This window comes from Urocitellus parryii, chromosome 8 (genome assembly GCF_045843805.1).
Source record: "Urocitellus parryii isolate mUroPar1 chromosome 8, mUroPar1.hap1, whole genome shotgun sequence".
Classification (NCBI taxonomy): domain Eukaryota; kingdom Metazoa; phylum Chordata; class Mammalia; order Rodentia; family Sciuridae; genus Urocitellus; species Urocitellus parryii.
Window position 1 is genome coordinate 32,702,732 of NC_135538.1, and position 13,218 is coordinate 32,715,949.

The 13,218-nt window shown below is 35.8% G+C and overlaps 1 protein-coding gene across 2 annotated transcripts in view; it reads right to left on the reverse strand.

The window, feature by feature from the left end:
• Akap7 (A-kinase anchoring protein 7) overlaps positions 1-13,218 on the reverse strand; it is a 135,405-nt gene that overhangs the window by 105,233 nt on the left and 16,954 nt on the right. For both annotated transcript variants that reach the window (XM_026381154.2, XM_026381163.2), the window contains exon 3: positions 12,110-12,246. In XM_026381154.2, the coding sequence (XP_026236939.2) occupies positions 12,110-12,246 (137 nt within the window). The remainder of the gene's footprint in view (positions 1-12,109; positions 12,247-13,218) is intronic.

Below are 13,218 nucleotides of genomic sequence, written 5' to 3' on the forward strand. Positions count from 1 at the left end.
CCTACTGTGCTCACTACTTTCAGGCAGGATAGGATAAACCTGAGAAATGTATCCACAGCCCTTCAAGAGCTACTTCTTGGAATGGCCCAAAAGATGCCAGAAAAACAGCTGAAAAACTTTCAAAAACTATCCCCATTGTCTTCTCATAAAAGACAGAATGGTCTATTATTCAATCATGTAAACAGAAAAAAAAAGATGAGTCAGTCTGATTACCGGGCTGGGTTAGAAATGTCATTTGTTAAGCATTCTGGTCTTCTGGTCTTAAAAGAAGGAAATATTTCTTTTTTTAAAAAAAAAACTCTTTTTTGTTTTGGACACAATATATTTTTTTTCTTTTTGTGGGATGCTAAGGATCAAACCCAGTGCCTCACGTACCACTGAGCCCCAGCCCCAGCCCCAGGAAATAGTTCTTACTAGAACTGAGGTGGCTCTTACAGTCTTACTCACTAATGGGCCCTGGACCAGTACTGGTGACCTGATAAGAAAACACTGCTATGGCTGAATCAGTCACAGTATCAGAACATTTTTGAGAAAAATTCTATAAACAAGAAAGTTTAAATACTAAAAGAGTCCAAAGGTTCTTTACAGCTACACAGCCATGAAGACAAGAAACCAAGAGAACCTCCTGGTGCATATCAAAATCAAAAGTAGGTCCTAAAAGAAGAAGCCCTGTACCTTGAAATGGCTGTTACCACTATAAAGAATCACACCACTGGAGAAGATGGTCCACTCTCACATCTGTCTTATGAAAAACCTCACCTTTTGGCATAGACTGTTCCCCAGTAGAGGAAACTTCTGAAGGCTCGACTATTAAGATTGAAATCAATATTGATGGGGCTCCAAGGGATTCTCTGATAACTTATCTTGAGTAATACCCTTAAATAAACACAGGGAAACTAAATCAAAGTCAGTAGGGAATCATGTACTATTGGTGGACAAGGAATCCTTCAAATCCTGTCCTCAAAAACAAAAAAACCTCTTGGTGAATGTTACACAGCTCTTTGTTGCTGTGACCAAAATACCTGATAAGAACAACTTAAAGGAGAAAAAATTTACTTGGGGCTCACAGTTTCAGAAGTTTAGTCCATGGAAAACCTTCAGTTCTCTAAAGAAAAGGTCCATTGTTTGTGTTAATATCTGACTGCAGAGGAATTTTCCTTTGACCCAAAAGAATAAAGACAATCCAGGTTTCCCTAAACATGCAACTAAAATATGAGGCTTCTGTGGAACTGGGCACTGTAGCACATGCCTATAATTCCAGCAACTCAGGAGACTGAGGCAGGAAGATCCCAATCTTTAGGCCAGAGCCAGCCTCAGTAATTTAGAGAGACACTGAGCAACTTAGTGAGACCCTGTCTCAAAAAAATATATAAAGCCTGGGTATATGGTAAAGCCCCTGTATGTTTAATCCCTGGTACCAAAAAAAAAAAAAAAAAAAAAAAAAAAAAGCTTCTGTGGATTTGACAGCTACTACAGATCTTAACCAAAGTTTCTCTTTGCTGGTTTCTCCTTTATATGAACTCTTGTCCCAGAGCCTTTGCTAAGGGAAGATAATCATGAACAGGAATTCAATCAATTAAAATTGGCCTTATACAACCTCTGATACAACCTCTGGCTTTAGGGCTCCAGTTTATCCAAAACCTTTTAACTAGTTGTTCACAATCACAATAATTGGGAGTCCTGCCTCAGGAACATGGCAGAAGATAATCCTGAATTAACATATTCTGTTGATGGATCTTACACCAAAAATATAGAAGGAAACTACTCAAAATGAACTAACAGAAAAGGGAATTCTTCCATAATTTAAGTATTACAACCTGTAGAATTATATGCTTTTACAACAGCTTGTTATAAGCCTTACACAAATCAATCTCCTATCAGCCCATAAATATGCTTCAGAGTGGTCCATGACTTTGGAAAGCTTAGAAAACAAAGAGGTTTTATAAATGCTAGTAGTATCCCCATCAAAAGTGGGGTCAGAGTGGATGAGTTTCTTTCACCTATTCTGTTGCCCTCATAGGTTGCTATTATTAAAATTGAAGCTCATACTCATAAAAATGAACCTGAATATCAAGGAAACACATTAGCAGACTTTCCGGCCCAGTCTTCCAGTTCTGAAAATATTAAATTGGAACTTGAAAGAACTCCATAAAGTTGATCCAAATCAAATTACTTATGATAATTTGTTGAATACACAAGGATGTGTACCTAAGTTGGAACAATAAAAATGGTATCAAAAAGGATACAAATTTAATGCAAAACAAGGACTCACTGAGTGCCTAGACAGTCACAGGTCTTCCCCTAAAGTTGCCATGTTAAAGGGTGTGCACACCAAAAAAAAAAAAATGTAGAAAAATGATCCAAACTATGAAAAAATCTAATGGAGTGATTATTCTAAACCAGGAAACATGGTTATAACTAGTGTTTTTCCTGGCAAACTCATAATCCCAGAAAAACCATTAAGGATTCAAGTGGGTATATTTCTACCATGTGTTGGGCCACTTAAAAATGTACAGATGGATTTCATTCCATTACCACCAACAATTGGACATCAGTATGTTCTTGTGACAAACGCCTAGTCTCAGGATGAAATGAAGCTTTCCTTTGTGGAAAGGCTGATGCCACAACAGTAGAACAACTATTATTAGAAATTGTGTTTCCTTTGTGAGGAATCCCTGGAGAGATCTCCTACAACAGGGGAATCCATTTACTGAACAGGTTGCCAAACAATTAAATGAGATTTTACATTTATCCAAAAGCACTATCATTCCCCTTTTCATTCTTAGATCCTCTGGAAAGGCTGGACAGAAAAACAATATCTTGAAACTGAAATTAAGTAAACCAACAAGTCCACTGGATTATCTTGGTCAAAAGTTTTACCACTGCTCTCAAAGGCAATTAGATCAACTCGTATGAGAAAACAAACTGATCCTTATTAATATTTACTATAAGGCCTATGCTTTGATAGGAGAACCTTGTATGTCCCCTGCACTTGTTAGCTTTTATATGACTCAATATTGCAAGGCCTTGGTGCATTGTGCCACAATATATTCCTACCAGGTAAAGGAAGTTTTCTATGAACTGTCTACTAATAATGATCAGCCTTTCCCTGACCTAGAACCTGAAGACAGGGTCTTTGGAAATGACATCAGAGTAAAAACTTTTCTCAAGCCTCATTGAAAGGAACCATACCAGGTTCTAACTATTCACACTAAAGCAAAATTTTAAGGTCTTGACCCTTGCATTCTTATCTATCAACTAACAAGCTCCCCTAGGCTTTGGGTCTGCAACCTACAAATGACTTAAAATTAGGCCTTCCCTAGAAGAAGATAACATCAAAAAGTAGAAAGCTTTCCCAAAATAATGAAATAAGACTCCATTTTCCCTCCCATCTCTGTCCACTAAGACTTCATTTGGTTTGGCATTAACACAAAATGTTCAAGCTTAAACTTTAATTTTTATGAGGAACTTTTGCTATTTTAAAGGAACATTTACTGTTCAAAGTTTAGCTACTCTCACTAAACAAAGCAATTGCAGGCTACATAATCATCTAGAAGAATGAAAAGAATCATAACGAATAATAGAACTTGCTCCCATATGCACTTGGGTGAGGAATTCAGGAAGCTGGATTTATGAAAAGTTTGGTATCATGTTCTTGGCAAGTCAGTTGATATTAATAATCAACTGATTTGGCACTGGGAAAAAAAAAACAAGAGAGTCAAAGGACACTCTATAACTCCTTTGATTTTATTACTGGCAATTTATACCTGTGCATAGAAAACCTTAGTGGAAATCGGCCTAATCTAGGCAGTACTCCTGATTCCCTCTGTGGTTTGACACAGATTGTGGAGACTGGAATCCTATATACAATGACATAGATATTAAATCAGAACGTGACCATGATACCCTCAATCACATCATCAAAGAACTCACTAAAACTAGACATTATTTCAATGGAAACTTTAAAGATAATGAAATGCTTCTATAGTTTCACTATACAAAATAAACAACAGTTTTATTTATTGGATAGATCAATGCACAGGACATATTTGGAAACCAATCATACTATATTGGTAAGGGCATGCATGGGTTATTTTATCAAATACATAAAATGTTTATTATTCCTACTAATTTAAACCATAACCAGTCAGCCAATGTGCAGGTGCAGATATGAGAAATAATAACCAATTTAAGAAATCTCGTCAAGACCATACACACCAGAAAAGCAGAAGAGCTTCAGAGAAGGATAAACACAATACATGAAGAAAGCACCTAGAAGAAAAGATCCAGGAGAGAGCAGCAAGTAAAGGAAAAGGTCAACAGCATGATAAAGACTTCCTCCCTCCCTCTCTTCCTTTCTTCCTTCTTTCCTTCTCCTTTGTTTTTGAAAGGATCAAGGGAAAAGGCAGAGATATGAGTACTAACTTAAAAAATAAAACATCAAGAGAAAAGAAACATTTAAAGTGGATTTTTTAAAAGTCTCACTGAACACTATGTGCTATAGTTTGAATGCATTCCCCAAAGTTCATGTGTTGGCAGTTTGATCCCCAAAGAGGTGATGCTGGAAGGTGGGGCCTGACAGGAAGTATGTAGGCCATGGGGCACTACCCTCATAAATGGATTAATGTCATTACTAGGGGAGCGGGTTCTTTATAAAAGGGTAAGTTTGGCTCTTTCCTGCTTGCTTGCTTCCTTCCTCCCACCCACTTTCTCCCCCTCTCCTTCTAGTTTCCATCAAGGGATGACACAGCAAGAGACTCTTACAGACACCCACTCTTCAACCTTGGATTTCTAGCCTCTGGCAGTGTTAAGAAATTTCTGTTCTTAAAATTATCCAGTCTCAGGTACTCATTGTAGCAGCACAAAATCAACTAAGACACTATGAAATGAAACACATTAGCTCTCTCTTAAAAATGTCTTTAGCCTAAGTCCACATCATTACTCTGCAATGAGTTTAAATTTGAATTTTTAGTTTCTTCCAGATGCAACAAAGTGCAGAGACTGGTTTAAGGGAATAACAGAGCTGCTCAAGTGGACCCAGCTACATATGAAAAGGACCTATCCCAGTATCAAGTACATCATAGGTGCTCGGAAAGTCAAGCCTCACAATAATATAATCACGTCTTAAGATCTTAGCTGGTACTACATTTATCATGAAAAAAATGGGTTTGAGTAAGAACTTTGTTATATAATACAGAGTAATGTAAATTAAAGGTCCTGGACTCAAGTCAGGTGTCCTAGACTTAACCCCAGACCCCCAGGTCTGCCAAAGGTATAATCCCATACAAGTTACCTAGTCTTACTGAGTTTGGTCTCTTCAACTGTAAAACAGGAATAATAAAATCTGCATTGCTGTATTTACAAGACTGTATTAAAGATCATATAAAAAAAAAGATCTCTGAAAAAACTGTAAGCACTGCATTCTTTACCTAACATATGGCATAAAACACTGCCGATATTATCAAAATCTAGTTCTCTACCATAGCAAGCTTCTCTCGAAGAGGGCATTTGGCAATACCTGGATATATTTTCGGTTGCCACAATAAGGGGTAAGGGTTCTACTTCCATCTAGTGGGTAGAACATTCATATGCTCATAATAACTTATCCTTCATTCTAAACTCAAAAAATATATATATATAAATTCAAGACAATGTTCCCAATCCCATGCATTTGTATATTCACATTATAGTAAAATGTCTTACATGGTAAAATAGTTTTAGACCATTAATATCTTCAAATTATCCAGTAGCTTATAAAATTGCAAATAAAAAGCTATAAAATACTTTGGAGACTTATTTCTCTGAAGTCATGTAGTACTTATAGTGCAGAATTAACCTCAAACCTATGAAAACTTTTTAGTAAATCTAATTAAGCAATATATTTCTAAACTATGCTTCGATGCTTTAGATTAATTTATATAGTCCTTGATATCATTTTAAGATTTTCTTTTTTTAATATTTATTTTTTAGTTGTAATTGAACACAATACCTTTATTTTATTTATTTATTTTTATGTGGTGCTAAGGTTCGAATTCAGGGCCTTACACATGCTAGGCGAACGTTCTACCACTGAGCCACAATCCCAGCCCCAAAATTTTCTTAAAATGCTTTTTATTCCTAATTACATTCTTAAAAAAGTCAAAGAAAAAAAATACTTCAGAGTCTTATCTACAAGTCATTTTTTTAAAACACTAATGTCATCAAGGTCCAAAGGAAACTAATTTTTAGTCACTATTTAAAATTCTACAAAAAAAATTAAAGCTTATCTGTCACTATAATCCCCAGTCATTGGCAGTAGGGCACAAACTACATTGCTAAAAATTAATACTATAAAGTTAAATTTAAATATGACATTGAAAGATATGTAAAAATTTTAAAATTTCATTAAAATCTTACATATTTCATTTGTTGAGTAATTTAAGTTATCAAAAGACTCCCAGGTGCTAAACAGCATCACTAAGCCATATTCCACATGCCTAAAAATACTGCAATTAGAAAATTCATTTTTCATCTTTTAAGCTTTGTAATTGACTTGAAGCATATATGAGCTCATAGAAAAATGACATAAAGTTAATGTGATTTTCTGCCTGACAGAGATGAGTTACATTTCTAGTATAAAGCAGTAGAATGTTTTTGCCCTCATCTTTTGATATCATTCTTGGAATTTTTCCAAGCTGTTACATATATTGCTTCTAAATTTGTTGCTCCATTAAAAGTTACCAGAATTATCATATCAGTGTACTATCTAAGGGGCAGGGGCTCAGTGGTGGTGTACTTATTTGCCTACCATGACTCAGTTCCTGGGTTCTATACCCATTACCAGAAAAAGAATATATATGCTGCCTAACTTTTCTTCAAAGCTGAATACTCTGATTTTTCTTGTCTGTCTACAATCATGAAAAGAATCTGAAAAACTAATGATATAGCAATAATTGAAGTAAAAGGAAAAGGGAAAAAGCCTGAAATAGGATATTCTCTGTCTAAAAAGCAATTAAAATAAATATGATGCTATAACATGTTTTTAATATTACATTTTAAAAAGGGAACTGAATTCGGGCTGGGGATGTGGCTCAAGCGGTAGCGCGCTCGCCTGGCATGCGTGCGGCCCGGGTTCGATCCTCAGCACCACATACCAACAAAGATGTTGTGTCCGCCGAGAACTAAAAAATAAATATTAAAAAAAATTCTCTCTCTCTCTCTCTCTCTCTCTCTCTCTCTCTCTCTCTCCTCTCTCACTCTCTCTTAAAAAAAAAAAAAAAAGGAACTGAATTCCCTAATTTACTTCAATATTTTCATAAAACCAGAAACTTTCACATTATAAAATGATGAAACACAGAATTAAATGCTTTTTAAACTCCTGAAAAAAATCACCTTTTTCAATTAACATGTAAAAAATTTACAAAAAAAAAAAACTTTTAATTTCATCAGCTGATTATTCCTTTCATTTTTCAATGTTGATTTACCTCATATTACCTGTTATTACCTGTTACAGTACCCCAAAGGCCCATGGGTTAAAGGCCTGTGCCTTTGGATGTCAGTACTGGGAGGCGGTGGAACCTTTAAGAGGTGGGGCCTAGTGAGAGGTCTTTCGGTCACTGGGGGAGTACATGTGAAGGGGATTGTGGGAGCCCAGTCCCTTCCTCTTTCTCTTTTGCTTCCTGGCTATAACATAGCTCTACTATTGTGCTTCCACCACGATGTGCTCCTTTCCACAGCCCCAAAAGTAACAAAGCCATTCAATCATGGACTGGAATCTCAAAACCAAAATTTTGGAGCCAAAATGGAACTTTTCTCTTTATCAGTTAATTATCTCAGATTATTTTTTACAATGACAGAAAGCTGTCGAACATATTACCTCTCATAACAAAGCATATAAAACCAACATACGTTTAACAGCTAGGTTACTAATTATACAATTCTAGCCAATTAAGAAACATTTCAGATTTATTATAACCCCATCAAAATTTTTTCTCCTTTTACTTTTAATGTGTAAGTACAGGTTAATGAAGAAAACATTTTATATACTCCCAATTAAGATATATGTGTACAGTCATTCTAATTCATTTTCTATTTCTTGAAATACGAAATCAAGATTTTCCATTAAAAAATGAATTCCAAACTTCTAAGAATGTGTTTAAAATCAAAGGCCTGTCTTATTCTGAATGCTTTTTTCTTTAAAACTAGATGCCAAAAAGTAGAGGCCAAAAGTAGAGCAACTCATTGTGAATGTACCAGCTTCCAAAAGCTTGTTTGCAGGTCACTTAATTGGAACTTGGAATACAGTCTTCCATTGAAACAATGTTATAAATGGTACTTCTTTCCCAGGCCTTCCCACAAAAGCTCATAAGCAGTTTAAAAAGAAAATTAACATTAGATACTTAAAAACAAACAAAAAAATGTGCTCGTTCAAGATATAAAATGTATCTCCTAATCCAATCCCTATATCTCTTTCTTTATTTGTATATAAGCTTTCTGTTACCTCAGAATAAGTCTCTTGAGAGAGAAGTATAAACCTGCATTTCCCACTACTATATGCCACCCAAACTCCTTCAAAACAATTATCTGCAATTCATCTTAAATTATGAAACCAGCATTTGTAACACTGTATTTATTCTTTTTAAGAGTTCTTGTGCTTAGAGTGATAAAGTGCCTGCTTAGGATATGGGAGGACCTGGGTTCTGTCCCTAGCACTACAGATACAAAGAAATCTGGCTATAACTTTTATCCCTCAAAGGACAGCATTGTGTGTGTGTGTGTGTGTGTGTGTGTGTGTCTCTGTGTGTGTATACACAAATGTGTACATGTGTGTCTACATGTCCCAACTCTTAGAAAAGCACTAATCTGGGCCCTGAGAATGAATTAATACACCTGTGAGGGAGACAAGTAACAAAGGATGCAAGGATGACAAATGACAGAAAAACCTTTAACTGGGGAGAATGGGGTAAGGGGACTGGGGAGAGATAACCTGGTCAGTGTGGTCACAATGGAGACTTCTGAACTGAGATATTGCCACTAAGATGAACAATAGGAGAGAAGAAAAACTCCCTGCTTGAGACAGTTTTTCCTGGGGCAGAGGGAACCTGGCAAGACCAAGGAAGAACAGAGGAGCTCAATAGAAAGAGAAGAGCTGGGATGGAAAGGCAAGAACAGGCAAAACATTCCAGAACACACTCTGGAAGACTGTCTTTATCCTGTACCCACGGGGAAATCCTGAAGAATATAAGCAGGTAAATGATGTGTTCCAATCAGGGTTTAGAAACAACATTAATTTAGGTCAATATTATCACCCGAAGACACTGAAACTCAAAGACATGAGTTCCCACAGTGGAGTTTGTGAGGCACCTGCCAGTCTAACAAGGCCTGTGGGACCCCAAAGCCCATGTCCTTTCCACCATTTTTTTAAGTTGTAGTTGGACAGATACCTTTATTTTATTTTACTTTTATATGGTGCTGAGGATCTAACCCAGTGCCTCTCATGTGCTATATGAGTGCTCTACCACTGAGCAACAACCCCATCCCTGCTTTCCACTACTTACACACCTCACGGAAGCTGACAAATGTAAGTTAGGCCACAGCAGCTAACAGGGGAAACAGCTGCAGGCAACTCTCTCCATCCCTTCCTCTAATCACCCATGGGACTAAGTGGCTGACAGAAGAATTTCTCTATCCCCTTTATTCATGGCCTCTTTCCCCCACCTGCCCTGTCTTATCATATCACCCCACCAATTCTCACTGGAAGCAGACTATCAAAAGGGGATAGGTGGAGAGGGTATGCAGAGTTGCTGCTGTCTACACTGAGAGCAAAGAAACAGGTGTGAAGGGTGATCTATAAATGAATGGCCTACTTAAACCAACACCTAGAAGTGCTTATCAAACACTTCAAAATTACAGTAGAACAATTTCTAAACAACAAATCAAAACAAAGAGCCTGAATTCTCTTCAAATCATACATCCTCAGGGAAGCTGTTCCAAATATCTTCCATTCAGCTTCCTTAGAACCTGTCCTTGACTAGCTGTCCAGTAAAGAAGCTCTGACTTCCTGCCCTCTCCTAATTCCCATATGTATATACAATCCTAAATTTGAAGAAAACCTATCCAAACAACTTACAGATATATTTTAATAAATAATAGCTGATTACACTAAATTTCTTACAATGTAAACACTTTTAAAGACAATTTCACTGTTCACCCACCAAAGAAATCAAATATGTATCAGTTAAACCAAAATTTGATTCTTTACTACATCAAATCTAAAATCTTGTATGGTAAATATTCTTGTATTTTATGTATCTTTTCACTCAGCTAAACTGTATTTCACAAGATTCAATATTTCCTAGAATGACCCAATAAACCATTTCCATATTTATTTGATTTCAATTTTGTTTGATTTTTAGAAATTCGTTAGCAAGCCTTAAAAGGCAGACATGGGTAAAAGTTACCTGAAAATGTTCCTGAGCAAACAGATTATGACCCAAAATAAAACTCACTCAAATCTGGCTCAAAAACTGGGTCAAGATATAAAACTATGTGTTCCATGTGAGATATTCTTTCCTGAGGCAGTTTAATTACTACCTCATGGTTTTGGTAATTTCAGTTAGATACACCAGTTTTCCCTCTTAATAGTTTCCCAGTATGAGTTAATGGGAAGTATGAGTTAATCTTCCCATTTTCTATTATTCATACCACATTGATTTTTCAGATTTTTAAATAGATTTCTACCATAAATCTATATGTAATATTAAATTTCTACAGGTTGAACATATCTAACCAAAAAACCTGAAATCCAAACATCTAAAATCTGAAATGTTCCAAATCCAAAACTTTTCAAGGGCCAATAAGAAGCCACAAATGAAAAACTTCACACCATACCTCACATGATCAGTCACAGCTAAGATGCAGGTGCACAAAAAATGGTGTGTAAAATGACCTTCAGTCTCTGTGTATAATGTGTATATAAAACATAAATGTATTTCTTTTTTTTTAATCCCTGTTTTCGCAGTGCTAGGAATTGAACCCGGGCCTGACGCATGCTAGCCAAGTGCACTATCTCTAAGACACACATCAGTCCTGTAAATGAATTTCATGTTTAGACTTGGGTCCCGTCCCCAAAACATCTTATTATATGTATGCATTCCAAAGTACAAAAAATCCAAAATGAATCTGGTCCCAAGCATTTTGGATAAGTGATACTCAACCTACTTTAACAATGAGTAATTTTTAAAGAAACTTCATAGCAATAATCAGTATCAGCCAATCCCTATAAACAAATGCCGAATGTCTTCTCTGATATAAGGGGGGTGACTCAAAATGGGATAGGGAAGAAGAGCATGAGAAGAAGACTACCACTAAATAGGGAAGAGAGGTGGGAGGGAAAAAGAGGGAGAAGGAGAGTTGCACGGAAGATGGAAGGAGAACCTCATTATTATACAGAATATATATATGATGTTGTAATGAGAAAAAGAAAAAAAATGTGTTACATTAGATTGGATAGAGAGAAAGGATGGGAGAGGAGGGGAGGAGTAAGAGGATAGGAAGGGCAGCAGAATAGAATTGACAATATGATTGATGTATGTACATTCCATGTATGTATTATATGTCAAAATTCATTCTGACTAAAAATAAAATAAAGAAAGAAAGAATTTTTTAAAAAGACACGAATTGGTGTCGACATACTTTATATACAACCAAAGATAAAAAAATAATAATAATAATCAGTATCACAAAAAGCACTAAGTAGCAAGAAACTTCAGTCTACTTTCTTCCCAGAGATTTGAGAATCCTCTTTTCCTATCCTGGTCATTGCTTTCTGCTTTTGAAGGGTTCCTCCAATGTAGTGAAAAAAGTCTTGAAAAGGAACTTGACATGCTCCTTTTCAAGTGAACTTTGCAAAATTACTGTTTAAATAGGATGGTTTAAATAACATTTTTCAAAACTATTGTTTAAATATATACCTGCTATTTAACTAGGAATTTTCCCTGCATGGTCCTACTAACAACCACCAAAGGTTCTTACGTGCTGAGAACAACTAGGTTAGCAAGCATATAGTGTACTTCAAATAAATTTAATAAATAAAACTTCATAGTAAAAGTAGTTTTTAAAAAAAGAGTACCTCTTTGTTGGTAATTGGAATGGACAGGAAATAGTTGGGTTGATAGTCTTTTTGCCTTTTTTTCTTCTTTATTTGATCATTCTTGATTTGTTCATTTTCTATATTCCTCTTCAATTTTATTTGAGGTACATCAGTGACTAAGGAAAAAAGTCAAAGAACAATGTGTTTAATACATTTATATAAGATATATGGTCAGAAAAAGAAGAAAACAAGCAACATAAGTAGCAATCATAATTTTCACACCTAAAGCAGTTGGCAAACACTTGTATAAAATACATAATGGTAAATATCTCAGGCTTTGCAAGTCATAGTCTCTGTAGTGACTACCCAACTCTGACAAAACATAAATGTTTCCCCATAAAACTTTATTTATAAAGCAGGCAGTATGCCAGATTTGACCTATGGGCCATAGTGTACTAACCCCAGACCTAAGACACAGCTAACCATTCTCTCCACATGCCAGTTTTTATAATACTAGGAAATATCATTTTTCCACCCATCCCCAGTTACCTAACTCCATTAAAACCAAGCCCCACCTCCTAAAGGTTCCACCACTTCCCAATAATGCCACGGACTGAGGACCAAGCCTTCTACACATGTGCCTTTGTGCAGCATTCAAAATCCAAGCTATAGCACATGGAATCATGCCAGAAAGTCTCTAGAGTCAATTTGGAAATCTTTTCACTAGCCAAAGATGAGATAATTAGAGCATCAAACTGAATAATAATTTCAATGGTGTAAAGCACATCAAATACGACTAACTCCATCACTTCATAATGATACTAAAAAGAAAAATGAAAATGAAAAACTAACTCACTGGTTAGTTTGGAGGATTCCAGAGAACCATTATTTTTAAAAACTGATGATAAAGTGAAAAAAATAAAGCATTTACACCTTTCCTTATAACCAACAGAAAATAAAACAGCAAACCAAGGTAAGGTTATTCTCTATATAAATGCCCACCTAATAAATATAGAAGGATGCCAGTTTACTAGAAATACAAGGGACAGAGAAATATGTTAAATTACCAGGATAAGGGAACTTCCACACAACCTGATTTCTTCGACAACATTAAACACAGACGTAACAAGAGACAATACAAAAGGAAC